The sequence below is a fragment of the Budorcas taxicolor genome, chromosome 11, assembly GCF_023091745.1.
Source record: "Budorcas taxicolor isolate Tak-1 chromosome 11, Takin1.1, whole genome shotgun sequence".
Lineage (NCBI taxonomy): Eukaryota > Metazoa > Chordata > Mammalia > Artiodactyla > Bovidae > Budorcas > Budorcas taxicolor.
In genome coordinates, this window is record NC_068920.1 from 88,519,604 (window position 1) to 88,535,219 (window position 15,616).

Genomic DNA, 15,616 nt, shown 5'->3' on the forward strand with positions numbered 1-15,616 from the left:
ACTGACCAAGCAGATCTGGACCTAAGACAGTGAGCAGTACCCAAACTCAGATGGCTTGCGGAATGAGTGAATGAACAAAGAGTTGGTCCAGTGCTGCCCTTCTGAGAAACCAGCCCTGTGTCAGGTCCTGGCCAGCCAAGGACGACTCTGGTCAGGTGCCCTCTCAGGTGGCCAGGAACCCGGCATCCGCAGTCAGACCTGACCCGGGCCCTCAAGCCTTGCAGAGGTAGAGAAGGCCCTTCTGAGCGACTCCTAGAGGAGCCTTGGCGGGACATTAACCTGCAGCTTCATCCCAAATTGTATCGCTCTGGACTCTGCCTAAGCCTGCCTCAACCGACCGGAGTGTGGTCAGCAAGGGACAAGCTGAGAAGCATAATCAAAGAATACAGACGTGGAGACCAACAGAAACGGAGGTACAGACACAGAAAGGCGTATCTGAAAGAGGCCAGTCCATCAGGGCAACCCTTGGGTAACGCCCGAAGGGCGGCGCTCGAGGGGAAAGCAGGCGCCAATTGGCCGGGGACAGAGATTTCCGGCCAGGTGGGCAGTTGGCGAAAGTGGCTTGCAGCCTCGGGAGGCTCGCATGCGGGGGCGTTCGGCTGGGCTTACCTATCTCTCCAGCCCGCCAAACGGAAGCGAGGGTTACTACCTCCCACCATCAGTTGCCACTCACTGCCCTAAGCCTCGCGCAGGCGCAGCCTGTGGGGCGGTGACCCAAGGCCTCACAGCCAATCGCAGAAGTGGAGGGGCGGACCAAGAAGGCAGCCCCGCCTTCTCGCTCGCGTTCATTCCTCCCGCTGCTTTCCAGGTGCAGGATAGGCGGGGCGAAGGGCGGTGGGGCCGGAAGTGGGTTTTAGTAACCCGGAAGGGGAGTTCTTTCTTGGCTGTAGTGTTGATATCTTCCAGCTGCTGCTTGTTCTGCGGCTGAGGGTATCATCGCGAAAGGATGGTGTGCGAAAAATGTGAGTTAAGGAGACTTTTCTCCGGGAGAAAGAGGCTGGGAGACCCTAATTCGAACTCCCTGGGAACTTTGCCTTTCTTTGTTTTTCCTTCGGCCACAGGCCTCCGATTCTTGTCTCTGTCCTTCTGTCTTGCTATTTGACCATTCCGGCCCATCCCCAATGACCGTACAGTCCTGTATCTGTTGGATTCGGGGTGGTCTCAGTTTTGCCCCGTTTTGTCTATTTCGGTTGCTTCCCCTCGACCCCGGCTATCATCCTGTACTGCTTCTTGACAGGCTCCCTCGCTTCACAGACCCTCAGGGTTGGAATGGATCTTAAAAATCACTTCCACAATATCTGGAGTTGCTGGATTTAGCAAATAAAAGTACCCGACGCCCAGTTAAATTTGAATTTCAGGTAAACAACGAATAACTTTTAGTGTGAATATGTCCTATGCAGTATTTGAGACTTGGCCTTGTTTGCTGCTCCTTACTATTAAGTGCTTTGTCCCAAAGCACGCACTTTTATGACATTTTTTACTGAAAAAGTATTCTTTGTTTATCTGAAATTTAAATCTCACTGGGTGTCCTGTGCTTTATCTAACAAGCCTAAATGAGGATCCCACCCAATGACTTAAGTGCTCTTTGCATGAATGCCTAGAGTACTGAGGCACGGGGCTAGGAGAATCTTACCATCTTCAAAGAAGTCCCTGTAGTTTTAACTGGCTTTTAGAGAAGTCTTTCCTCCTTATGGACTTCCCTGATGGCTCAGAATCTATAGAATCTGCCTGCAGTGCAGGTAGACCCGGGTTCCGTCCCGCGGTCCGGAAGATCACCTGGAGAAGGAATGGCAACCCACTCCGGTATTCTTCACTGGAGAATTCCATGAACAGAGCAGCCTGGCAGGTTACAGTCCGAGGTCGCAGAGTCAGACAGGACTGAGCGACTAACACTTTCCTCCTTATAGTTGCCTTTCGGTGACTCTAATGCTAACCCTTGAGAGTTCTAGAAAATATGATTTTTTGACTTCACAAACTGTTTATAGGTTTAAAAAGAGCTGTCATATCCTCAAATACCTTTTTCCTACCGTTAGGTATGTCTGACTCGTCTGTAAAAAAGATTCAAGTTCTCATATCCTGATAATTACATGATCCGTTTTATTTATATCCCCACAGTATATAAAACTTTGAACACAGATGCCCGTGAGTTTGAATCAGAGTTTTTATATTAGGTGAAAGAATGACCATGGATGGTTTCCTTATTAAATTCTCAGAGTACAGAAAATAATTTGGTGTTTTTGTATATGGAGCCTGGCATTCGGGAGGACCCCCCCACAATAAAGCCTCAGCTTACGTCTCAGCTTACGTTTTTTTTTTTTTTTCAGCTTACGTTTTAAACTTCATTTTTGCTAACCCTTATTTTCTTCACTTCAGCCAAACCAAACTGTTTTGTATGCCTGTATGTACATAACCCTGAGTTTTCCATGCCTTTCCCCAGGATGTGTCATTTTTCCAGGTTACCTTCATCCTCTTTTCTCCTCCTACCGGTCCCATTGCCACTAACCCTCTCTATTGCCTTTCCCACAAAGCTTTGCTGGATTTCCCTGATCGTTATTTTTTTCTTCCATGGGATTTCTCCTAATACTACAATTCTGAATTGTTATACCTGTTATTTTCCAGCTTATATTTTAGTTTAATAGTTCTTAACTTTTGGGGGTGGTTCTCTGAGCCCTTTGAGAATGTGATGAAAGCTATGGATTTAGTATAGTCTACTTAAAAATGAATATACAAAAAGTTTGTATATGGTTTTATCTTATTCATATATCGTCTGTGGCCCGCCTGTGAGAATCAGACTATGAACTACTGTTAGGGAAATCAGTGTGCTATAAACTCCTTAAAATCTAGACCTTTATCTAATTCATTTTATTTTTATCTGTACTTTGTACAATGGCTTATACATCAGAGATGCTTAGTAAATATTTATGGATTGAATAGGTTTATCAGATTTGTTTATACATGTACAGTTCAGTTCAGTTGCTCAGTTATGTCCGACTCTTTGCAGAGGAAGCCTATTATAAGCCATCGTGTTATCCACAAATTTGACTTGAGAGTCAGTTATCCATTGCCACAGTTAATATCTTGAGTCTCAGTTCAGTGGCCCTGACCCCAACATTAACAGGCTTGTACATATTATGACTGGTGATACCATTATGAACTTTAGGCACAATGTAGTGTATTTATTAGAGAGTAAACACTAATCCCCCTTGTTTTTACTGTCTTTTTATAACAGGTGAAAAGAAACTTGGTACTGTTATCACTCCAGATACATGGAAAGATGGTGCAAGGAATACCACAGGTATGTTTCCTTTTAGAACGTAGATATTGAATCAGATACTTCCTGTGAATAATGTTTTCATTTTCACATTATTTGTAAGATGAAATATTGTTATATGTACAGCATACTTCATTGATTAAACATTAAAGAGTACTAGATCTCCCAACAGTTTAATATATTCTTCTATTTCATTCTTTCAGTGATGTGTCAGGGTTACTGATTTGGTAAAAAGGAAATAGCAAAATAATTAAATGAATTTTAAGCAACAAGTGCATCATAGTATTAATAGTTGATTTGATTAAGCTTAATTAGGGTTAGTATTGAAAGCCCCTTTTCCTCACCTGATTTCTATATTCTTGAACAAATTATGTAAATATTTTCACTGTCATAATCATTAAATACAGTGAGGATTTTTTCAGAGGGAACAAAAAGAAATATTTTCACTATTCAATGTCACTGGCAGTAAAGTAGTACTGTCTGGATTTTACATTAGATAGAATAAATATAGACCCATTCCCAAAGTCCTACCTGGAGTCTAAGGAATAAGATGATTGCTTTTTTTCCACCACCACACCCTGCCCCCCATCCCTAACCATGCTGTGAAGCATGCAGGATCATAGTTTCCTGATTAGGGATCGAATCAACCCCTTTGGCAATGAAAGCACAAAGTCTTAACCATGGACTGCCAGGGAATTCCTATAATGATTGCCTTTTATCCAAATTTTATTCTCCTAGTAAAAAATTGTTTTATTTTTAAGTAGTGTCTTTAAAACTTGGCTTTTAAATGAAGATTTTTGAAAATGTTGTTATAGGCTAGTCTACCTGGAATGTTAGGTCCATGAATCAAGGCAAACTGGAAGTGGTCAAACAGGAGATGGCAAGAGTGAACATCAACATTTTATGAATCAGTGAACTAAAATGGACTGGAATGGGTGAATTTATCTCAGATGACCATCATATCTACTACTGTGGGCAAGAATCCCTTACAAGAATGGAGTAGCCATCATAGTCAACAAGAGAGTCCAAAATGCAGTACTTGGATGCAATCTCAAAAACAACAGAATGATCTCTGTTCATTTCCAAGGCAAACCGTTGAGTATCACAGTAATCCAGGTCTGTGCGCCAACCAGTAATGCTGAAGAAGCTGAAGTTGAACAGTTCTATGAAGACCTACAAGACCTTCTAGAACCAACACTCAAAAAAGATGTCCTTTTCATTATAGGGGACTGGAATGCAAAAGTAGGAAGTCAAGAAATACCTTCAGTAACAGGCAGATTTGGCCTTGAGGTACAAAATGAAGCAGGTCAAAGGTTAACAGTTTTGCCGAGAGAACTCACTGGTCATAGCAAACACCCTCTTCCAACAATACAAGAGGAGACTGTAAACATGGACGTCACCAGATGGTCAATACCAAAATCAGATTGATAATATTCTTTGCAGCCAAAGATGGAGAAGCTCTATATAATCAGCAAAAACAAGACCGGGAGCTGACTGTGGCTCAGATCATGAACTCCTTATTGCCAAATTCAGACTGAAATTGAAGAAAGTGGGGAAAAGCACTAGACCATTCAGGTATGACCTAACTCAGAACCCTTAGGATTATACAGTGGAAGTGACAAATAGATTCAAGGGATTAGATCTGATAGAGTGTCTGAAGAACTATGGGCAGAGGTTCATGACATTGTACAGGAGGTAGTGATCAAGACCATCCCCAAGAAAAAGAAAGGCAAAATGGCTGTCTGAGGAGGCCTTACAAATAGCTGAGAAAAGAAGAGAAGCTAAAGGCAAAGGAGAAAAGGAAAGATATACCCATTTGAATGCAGAGTTCCAAAGAATAGCAAGGAGAGATAAGAAAGCCTTCCTCAGCGATCAGTGCAAAAAAATAGAGGAAAACAATGGGATGGGAAAGACTAGAGATCTCTTCAAGAAAATTAGAGATACCAAGGGAACATTTCAAGCAAAGATGGGCACAATAAAGGACAGAAATGGTATGGACCTAACAGAAGCAGTATATTATTAAGAAGAGGTGGAAGAACTATACAAAAAAGATATTCATGACCCAGATAACCACAATGGTGTGATCACTCACTTAGAGCCATCCTGGAATGCAAAGTCATGTGGGCATTAGAAAGCATCACTACGAACAAAGCTAGTGGAGGTGATGGAATTCCAGTTGAGCTATTTCAAATCCTAAAAGATAATGCTGTGAAAGTGCTGCACTCAATATACCAGCAAATTTGGAAAACTCAGCAGTGGCCACAGGACTGGAAAAGATCAGTTTTCATTCCAGTGCCAAAGAATGTCACACTACTGCACAATTGCACTCATCTCACACGCTAGCAAAGTAATGCCCCAAATCCTCCAAGCCAGGCTTCAATGGTATGTGAACCATGAACTTCCACCAGATGTTCAAGCTGGTTTTAGAAAAGGCAGAGGAACCAGAGATCAAATTACCAACATCTGCTGGATCGTTGAAAAGGCAAGAGAGTTCCAGAAAAACATCTATTTCTGCTTTATTAACTATACCAAAGCCTTTGACTGTGTGGATCACAACAGACTGGAAAGTTCTTCAAGACATGGGAATACCAGACCACCTGACCTGCCTCTTGAGAAATCTGTATGCAGATCAAGAAGCAACAGTTAGAACTGGACATGGAACAACATACTGGTTCCAAATCAGGAAAGGAGTACGTCGAGGCTGTATATTGTCACCCTATTTTTTAACTCATATGCAGAGTACATCATAAGAAATGCTGGGCTGGCTGAAGCACAAGGTGGAATCAAGATTGCTGGGAGAAATATCAATAACCTCAGATATGCAGATGACACCACCCTTATGGCAGAAAGTGAAGAGGAACTAAAAAGCCTCTTGATGAAAGTAAAAGAGGAGAGTGAAAAAGTAGGTTTAAAACTCAACATTCAGAAATCTAAGATCATGGCGTCTGGTCCCATCACTTCATGGCAAATAGATGGGGGAACAATGGAAACAGTGAGAGACTTTATTTTGAGGGGCTCCAAAATCACTGCGGATGGTGATTTCAGCCATGAAATTAAAAGACACTCCTTGGAAGAAAAGTTATGACCAACCTAGACAGCATATTAAAAAGCAGAGATACTACTTTGCCAACAAAGGTCCATCTAGTCAAGGCTATGGTTTTTCCAGTAGTCATGTATGAATGTGAGTTGGACTATAAAGAAAGCTGAGCACCGAAGAATAGATGGTTTTGAACTATGGTGTTGGAGAAGACTCTTGAGAGTCCCCTGAACTGCGAGGAGATCCAACCAGTCCATCCTAAAGGAAATCAGTCCTGAATATTCACTGGAAGGACTGATGCTGAAGCTGAAACCCCATTACTTTGGCCACCTGATGCAAAGAACTGAGTCATTTGCAAAGACCCTGCTGCTGGGAAAGATTGAAGGCAGGAGGAGAAGGGGAAGATGAAAAGGAGGATGAGAAGATTGGATGGCATCACCACTTGATGGACATGGTTTTGAGTAGGCTCTGGGAGTTGGTGATGGACAAGGAGGCCTGGCATGCTGCAGTACATGGGGTCACAAAGAGTCGGACATGATTGAGCAACTGAACTGATTGGTTAGAAGTCAAAAAATGAACTTTCTGATTGTTAAATGTTGCATGGTTATGTTATTATGTGAAATGTGTAGAAATAACCCACTCAAGTGTGTGTATATTTCTATGCAGAAAGTGGTGGAAGAAAGCTGAACGAAAATAAGGCTTTGACCTCAAAAAAAGCAAGGTAGGTAAAAGAGCATCTGTAAAGCAGTCGTAAATTTCTACTCTTTTTACTATTAAGTGTATTGGAATGAATTTGTTTTGCCTCATTCTGTTGTAATAAAGCATAGACTTAGGTACTTCCCAGGGTGTATAACCAAGCTATCTGTTACATCCTATTGGTTTCACCCTGTTCTTTTCACTGTATCAATATATGAAGATATTATATATTATTTTTATAATTTGACCAGAAAATAGTACTTATTTTTACTAGTTCTTAGTTTTTCTGTGAATCACAGGCAGCAGACAAATGTGGACAGATCATGAGCTCTAAAGTCAGACATAAATTTGAATGTAGACTTTGTTACTGTCTAGTTCTATAACTTTAAGCAAGTCAAAACAGTTCCTTAACTTTCCTGAACGTTGTTTTTTTACTGAGGAATGGGGATAAAAATGTCTCCCACCATAAAAACAATTTTTGACACCATGCTCTACTATATTCAGTTTTTAAAGCCCCATAAATTCTTCTAGCTGCCATCCATTTTCTTGCTTCCTTTTATAGCAGTTTTCAAAAGCTGTATCTAGAGAGTACTTTCCCAGTGTTCTTAAGTTCTATTTACTCCTTCAGCCACTATAGTCAGGCCTCCATCTCTACCACACTTATAAACCTACTCTTGTCAAGATCACACATGATCTTTGAAACTCTTGGCTGCTTCTCAGTTATTACCTTTCTTAACCTTTAACAGCGTGCTGTCTCTCTCTCTCCTTTTTTTGCAACCATTTATTCTCTTGGCTTTGAGATACCACATTCTCCTTTCCTCTTAACTCACTAACTGTTCCTTCCAGTGCTGTTCTCAATCCAGTGCTTCTAGACTCAATTCTAGACATTTTTTTTCCCATTTATAAATTTGCTATCTCTCTTCAAGTGACTTTAGTCCAGCACCTTTGAATTCAAGCTGTATCTTAATGACTTCCACATGTATATCTCATCATGACTCCTCTGAACTCCAGCCATATATCCAGTTGCCTCCTTGACTTTTCTAATTTGATGTTCGACAGGCATCCTCTTTTTCCTTCAGTCTAATCATAGTCTTCTCATCATGGCTCTGGGGTTCAATCTACTTGTACAAACCAAAATTCCTCACTGATTTCTTCATTTCATTCGCTTCCCATATCCATTAGCGAGTTCTATGGCTCTACTACCAAAAAGTAACCTGAATCCACCTTCTGTTCATCTCGCTGCTAGTACCCTCTTGTAAACCATCATTATTATTTCTTATTGAATACTGTAATAACTTCTGTCTCCCTGTTTCCTCTCTGATTCCCTATACTTCATTCTCATAATAATTAGCATGGTTCCTTAAAGGATAAGTAACTCCTTTGCTTGGGTTTCTTTTTACATTGAATAAAATCCAGGCCCTGTGCCATGGTCTCACGGGGTCCTTTATGGTCTGGCCCCTCCTACCTCTGTGACTTCCCATGGAGCCAACTCTTGATTCAGATTTGCCAAGCGCACTCTCACTGGAAGAGGTTTTGCTTACTGTGCCCTCTTCCTGGAACTCGTCCCTAAGAGCTCACATAGCTGGCTCCTGGTTACTTGAGTCGCAGCTGAAATGTCATTTCTCCAGAGACAGTCCCTAGTTCAGTTCAGTTCAGTTGCTCAGTCGTGTCCGACTCTGCGACTCCATGAATTGCAGCACGCCAGGCCTCCCTGTCCATCACCAACTCCCGGAGTTCACTCAAACTCAGGTCCATTGAGTCAGAGATGCCATCCAGCCATCTCATCCTCTGTCATCTCCTTCTCCTCCTGCCCCCAATCCCTCCCAGCATCAGAGTTTTTTCCAGTGAGTCAACTCTTTGCATCAGGTGGCTAAAGTATTGGAATTTCAGCTTTAGCATCAGTCCTTCCAAAGAACACCCAGGGCTGATCTCCTTTAGAATGGACTGGTTGGGTCTCCTTGCAGTTCAAGGGACTCTCAAGAGTCTTCTCCAACACCACAGTCCAAAAGCATCAATTCTTTGGCGCTCAGCTTTCTTCACAGTCCAACTCTCACATCCATACATGACTACTGGAAAAACCATGACCTTGACTAGATGGAACTTTGTTGGCAAAGTAATGTCTCTGCTTTTGAATATGCTATCTAGGTTGATCATAGCTTTTCTTCCAAGGAGTAAGCGTCTGAATTTCATGGCTGCAGTCACCATCTACAGTGATTTTGGAGCCCCCAAAAATAAATTCTGACACTTTCCACTGTTTCCCCATCTATTTCCCTAACCAGCATCTAAACTAATGTCTTCCTTCCTTCCTTCCTTCCTTCCCCTCCTGTCCACCACAATATCCTCTTTGAATTTTCTCTACAACAGGTATTACTATCTTAAAAGTGTGGTTGCTCCTTACTTACTGTCTGTCTCCTCTCACAAATGTCAACTGGATGAGGACAGAAGCTTTGTCAAGTTCATCTTTGGCTTTTAATAATAAAGCTTCTAATACATAAAGTGCCTTACACATAAAGGTGTTTATTAAATAATGAGTATAAATTAGCATAATAGACTTAAACTTCAGTGCATTGTCTCATTGGGTATTGTTGACTGACCTGTTGATGTCTTCTGAGATCATTCAGTTATTATTGACCAAGTTGTTCTTTAATAGAGCATACAGTTTTAGGTCCTAGTTCCTTTATGCTCCCAAACTTACTTCAGTGTCATTAATAAGTAGCTATTACTTTTGGGTATTTTAAATGCCTCACTTTGGGAAGTGTACATAATATTTCTGAGATATTAAAATGTACATTTTGGAAAAATATATAGTTCTAAGAAAAAGTAATCTCTAGACTTGTACGTGCAAACAAATTGAGCTTGTTATTCAAAGGAAGAATCAGGTTCACTCTTAACTTCCCTTGTGGGAAGTAAAGTGACATTCTTTTGGATTTAGAAAAATTAACCTTTGAAAATGAGCTATTGTATTGTACCCAAGAGAAGAAACCAGGTCTGGACAGTATTGGTGTTCAGTATATGAGTTCAGTTACAAAAAGTTACTGCCAATTTGATGGGAAGTATTTCCTCTAAAATTATCTTGCACACCAGTTACAGTAAGGTGACATTTTCATTTAATAGAAACTTTTTATCCAAAAAAGTTTACATCAGTTAATTGAAAATATCAGCTAAACTAGGCAGTCATGAAGAGATACACATACCTTATTTTAAGTCAAAGCGCATAACTATACATATATTTCATCAATCATTTTACATTGAGACAAGGCTTTTTGAATATGAATCTACTTTATCATTTGCCTTATATAAATCATAACCAGAATATATATTTTCAGCATCTTTAAAGTAGCTCAAGAACTGACATTTCCAAGTGCCAAGCCCTTCCATTTTGAATTTTTTCTCAATTTGAGTTTTCTTACCCATGACTAATGCTGTAGCAGTTTTCATGATACACTCTTTTCTGGTCCTCAAAGCATTCACTTAGTTTTTAGTAGAATCAGTTACTTTTTTTGTACTCTTCATTTCATGAGTTTCCATAATGTTTAATTGTAACACTTGAATAGATTGACAAATACAACTCTGATAAACAGGTTTGGGATTAAGTACAGATGACTCTTTATAAGCATACAGCTTACATGGAAGGGGCAGAAACGTGCAGGTATGTTAAGAGAGTAGCCAGTTAGAAGAGTGCTATGCTGTCAATTGTAGAGTTTTATAGAGGGACCAGAAAGCATAGATTAATCACATTTGTTGCTTAAGTGAGGTTATTTAAGAGTATTTCTATCGTACTGTACATTTTTCTTTCTTTAAAAAAAACTCTAGGTTTGATCCGTATGGAAAGAATAAGTTCTCCACTTGCAGAATTTGTAAAAGTTCTGTACACCAACCGGGTTCTCATTATTGCCAGGGCTGTGCCTACAAAAAGGGTGAGTTTCTCTCAATACCACGTTTATATTCATATCAAATGTACTTCTTTTGATACTGATTTGGATAACACAGTATAAGAGTAGCCCTTCATAAAACTTATTTGTCAGATAAATGCTCTTTTTTCTAAGGCAAAGTATACAGAACTTGTCATAGTTGAAAGTATATTCGTTTTCTCTTTTCTGATGCTGTTTAATTTTTTTTTTTAACCTTCACCAGTGACTTAAATAAACCAAATCATTGATATTAGTTAAATATTTGATTGGTATAATTAGTTGTTGTTAACACTTGATTGCTTACATGAGTTTTCTGTTTGTTTGTTTGTTTAGGCATCTGCGCTATGTGTGGAAAAAAGGTTTTGGATACCAAAAACTACAAGCAAACGTCTGTTTAGATGTATTGACGTTTCGGGTTTTCCGTATGATTTTACTTTTTGCTTTGAATTTTCAAGGCATAAGTTAGATGTTCAAGTTACAAGATAACATGTCTTAAGACAAATAAACCAGGGAAGTAGACTGGTATTCTTTCTTTTGCTGTCAAGAAGTTCAGCAGCAATGTAACTAGTTTTCTGCCTTAAGCTTTTCTTTACAAACATCTTATTTAACTGGAGTAAGTAACAAATCTAACAAAAATATTTTCCTAGTTCTGTATGCACTTTTTAATTTATCATTACTCATATAATTTTTATTCTTTTTCCCTCTGCATTATAGATATTGCAAAAGTAAGAAGGAAGTTATTGATGTATGGCTTTGAATTTGGCATTCAGACTTGTGATCCTTCCCTCATTCCCTTTTGGTTGTGTAGTTTTAGGATCAGCAGTTCCTTAATTAATCACAGCATCATAGGGCATTCAAATATCTGAGCCCATTATTGTTAAATAGTTCCTTAAATAAATTAGCCCAGACCCAAATTAAACAAAAGTTGTTTTTATGTTATTTTTTATTCATTTGTGAAGCCAAAGTGTCAATACCTTTCATATGAGAATAGGAACTCAAGGGACAACCCACATATGTTCAAAAAAATACAAAGAATTTCAGAAAAACACATATCACCTTGAATTCAGACCATCATGAAAGCCAGAACATTGTGCATCCATAATGATGTATAGTGAACGAATCACCATTCTTTGGGAAAATGCTTTGAAGCAGACACCAAACATTTTTTTAACCTCCTCTTCTAAAAATAAATACACAAAGCAAACATTTTGACTCTTTTTTAAATATATATATATATAATATAGACTGCTAAAAGACTACTTTGAGATTTCTTTTTTTTTTAACTGTACGGTTGTTGATTTACAATGTTGTGTTAATTTCTGCTGTGTACAACAGAATGATTCAGTTATACGTATATATACATTGTTTTTTAAATTCTTTGCCATTATAGTATATCACAAGATACTGAATACAGTTCCCTATACTCTGCAGTGAGACCCTGTTGTTCATCCATTCTGTGCGTCTGCTAACCCCAAACTCCCAATCTATCTCCCCACCGCACAGCCCCCTTGGCAGTCACAAGGTTGTTCTCTTTGTGAGTCTGTTTCTGTTTCTTAGGTTCGTTTGTGTCATATTTTAGATTCTGCCTTTAAGTGACATCATATGGTATCTGTCTTTCTGACCTCACTTACTACAGTGATCTCTAAGGCCGTCATGTTAATTGGACATTATTTCATTCTTTTAGTGGCTGAGTAATATTCCATTGTATGTGTGCCAGTCTTTTGAGTTGAAGTTTTGTCTGAATATATGCCCAGTAGTTGGATTGCTGGATCATATGTTAGTTCAATTTTTAGTTTTTTGAGGAACCTTCATACTGTTTTCCATAGTGACTGTACCAACTCATATTCCTACAAACAGTGTAGGTGAGTTCCCTTTTCTCCACACCCTCTCCAGCATTTGTTGTTGGTAGATTTTTTAATAATAGCCTTTCTGACTGGTGTGAGGTGGTACTTCATTGTAGTTTTGATTTGCTTTTCTCCAATAATTAGTGACGTTGAGCATCTTGTCATGTGTCTGTTGGCCATCTATACGTTGTCTTTGGAGAAGTGTCTAGGCCTGTTTTTTGATTGGGTTGTTCAGGTTTTGTGTTGAATTATATGAACTGTTTGTGTATTTTGGAAATTAAGCACTTGTCAGTCACATCATTTGTAAATATTTTCTCCCAGTCTGTAGGTTGTTCTTTTCATTTTGTATATGATTTCCTTTGTTATACAAAAGCTTATAAGTTTGATTAGGTCCGATCAGTTTAATTTTGCTTTTGTTTCTATTGCTTTGGTAGACTGACCTCAGAAACGTTGGTACGATTTATTTCAGAGAATGTTTTGCCTGCATTCTCTTTTAGGAGTTTTATGGTATCAGTGTCACATCTTATACTTAAGTGTTTAGGCCGTTTTGAGTTTATTTTTGTGTATGGTGAGAGGCTGTGTTCTGTGTGTTCTAACTTCATTGATTCACATGCAGCTGTCCAACTTTCCCTTAACACTACTTGCTGAAGAGATTGTCTTTTTTCCATTGTATATTTTTGCCTCCTTTGTTGAAGATCAATTGACCATAGGTGTGTGGGTTTATTTCTGGGCTGTCTGTTCACTTTCAGGTTTCAGACAAAGCCTTTTCTTTTGCTGCCTTTAGAAGTACAGGACTTCTGCTTTTGAAACAAGCTAACTGTGGGAGGCCAAAAAAAGTATTCCCCATTGCCAAGTGCAGTATAAATATGTATCACTATAAAATGGTAGACTAGATACAATGATGATACACATGGTATAGATACCACATTTTTATTTGTTTTAAAATTACTGTGGAAAGTATTTAAAGTTTTAACTGTTTAATTTTATCTATAAGGTTTTTTCCCCCTAGGATACATTCTTATTCTTACCCAGAAAGATCACAGCGATAATGCAAAATATAATAACAATAGCTCTGAGGGCAAAAAGTATCTTCTCATGCTTTAATTTGGGATTTTAAACTAAAATCAACACAAGGAACACATAATAGGACCTGGTTAAGAGAGTGACCCAGATCCATTAAGAGCTGCATTGGTCAACTTTGGGAAAGTACATTTTTCAGGTATCAACTGGGATGTGGATTTCCACAACTCATATTTCCTATTCATGCCCGACTAGCCTTCTACTGTAAATGATCCAATGGCCAGACTCAGGTTGTTCTATGAAGATATTTGTCAGTGTTATACCTCAGAGTAGTATAAGTGTTATAAACCTTCATATTGTTGAAATAACAATGTGACTGCCATAAGTTGAATAGAAGAAAGTCCCAAAATAAAACATAAAGTACTTTTTAAAAGAAATTAAAAAATAGAAAATATAACATTAAGATGACAGGATTAAGATCATATTTAGCTTTTATCAAGTTAAATAACATTTTTTTAAAAATCTCATTGTTTTTAATGTATGTATGTCAGAAACAAATACCAACAGAACACTTCTTAAGTGCTTTCACTCATTAAAATATGCAGCCATCAAAATAATACAAGATTTATGTATTTGTGCAGAAGTTTATGTATATAAATAGAAAACATCTGAAAGCCACTGATACGGTTTTTCTCTGTGGAGTAGAACTAAGGGTTGAGAAAAGAGACTTAACCCTTTACAGCCTCATGCCAACTACTTAGTACTTTTTAGCTTATAATTCCTTTACCTGGGGGAGCAGGAGAGTACTAATAATTTTAGTATCCTAGAAATAAGTATTTACATGCATAGATATGTATTTATTTTTTGAGAATTTCAAGCAGAAGAAATATATACATTGTTCTGCACTTCAGATTGTTAATGTTTCTCCTGTTTCCTTTACCATGTTCTGTCTCCTTACACATTTTTTTGACCACATGATGAATACATTGCAGACATCATAGCCTTTAATACTACATATGTGCTTCATGTGAACAAGCATGTGAAGTATGGTTATCAAATTCAGGAATTTAACATTAATATTTTCATCTAATCTGTAGTCCTTGTTCCAGTTCCATTTGTTGTCCCATTGGTAAATTTTTTTACAGCTACAGGATCTAACCCAGGGTCATATGTTAGATTATCATGACTCTAATCTGGACCAGTTCTTCAGCCTTTCTTTGTCTTTTATAGTATTTGTTTGGAGAATACAGGACAGTTAAAGTATAGGTTGTGCTTCAGTTTGGGTTTTTCTGATTCTTCCTTATGGTTAGATTTGGATTATGCAGTATGGGCGGAAACCCTGTGAATGGTGTGTCCTCTCAGTGTCGTACCCCGGCTCTCAGAAAGTCCCCTCGCCTCTTATTGGTGATGTTAATTTTGTCACTTGAGTAAGATGTTGTCCAGTTTCTCCACTGTATCGTTAGTTCCTGTTTTAACTTTTGCAATTAGTAGATAATTTGTGAGGAGAAACTTTGAGGTTGATTGATGTTCTATTCCTTGTCAAACCTTCCCCTCCTAGATTTAGCATCTTTTGATGATTCTTGTCTGAATAAATTTTTACTGTGATGTTTACAAAATTGTGATTTTTCTACCTACATTATTTCTATATTAATTAGTTGTCATACTACTCTAAAGAAAAGGTTTCGCTTTATCTATTTATCATACGTGTAGAATAAATGCTTTATTTCTGATCACTTGAATATTACTTACAGGTGATTCCTTTTACCCCAAGTAACTTAAATGTGTATTCTCTAAGAATAAGGATATTTTCTTATATAACCACAGCATAATTATCAAA

The 15,616-nt window shown here is 38.5% G+C and overlaps 2 protein-coding genes across 5 annotated transcripts in view; one reads left to right on the forward strand and one right to left on the reverse strand.

The window, feature by feature from the left end:
- The window catches only part of PIGF (phosphatidylinositol glycan anchor biosynthesis class F), a 30,083-nt gene extending 29,416 nt beyond the window's left edge, over window positions 1-667 (reverse strand). For 3 of the 4 annotated variants that reach the window (XM_052648056.1, XM_052648055.1, XM_052648053.1), the window contains exon 1: window positions 610-667. The gene's annotated coding sequence lies outside the window, so the exon portion shown is untranslated. Of the gene's footprint in view, window positions 1-387; window positions 497-609 lie in introns of those variants that run through there. The other variant, XM_052648054.1, reaches the window with a different exon arrangement.
- Window positions 668-872: 205 nt separating this feature from the next.
- On the forward strand, window positions 873-12,119 carry CRIPT (CXXC repeat containing interactor of PDZ3 domain). Its single transcript, XM_052649230.1, has 5 exons — window positions 873-962; window positions 3,230-3,295; window positions 6,975-7,029; window positions 10,818-10,921; window positions 11,249-12,119. The coding sequence occupies exons 1-5, from the start codon at window positions 947-949 to the stop codon at window positions 11,311-11,313; spliced, it is 306 nt and encodes a 101-aa protein (XP_052505190.1). The 5' UTR covers window positions 873-946; the 3' UTR covers window positions 11,314-12,119.
- Window positions 12,120-15,616: the final 3,497 nt, after the last annotated feature.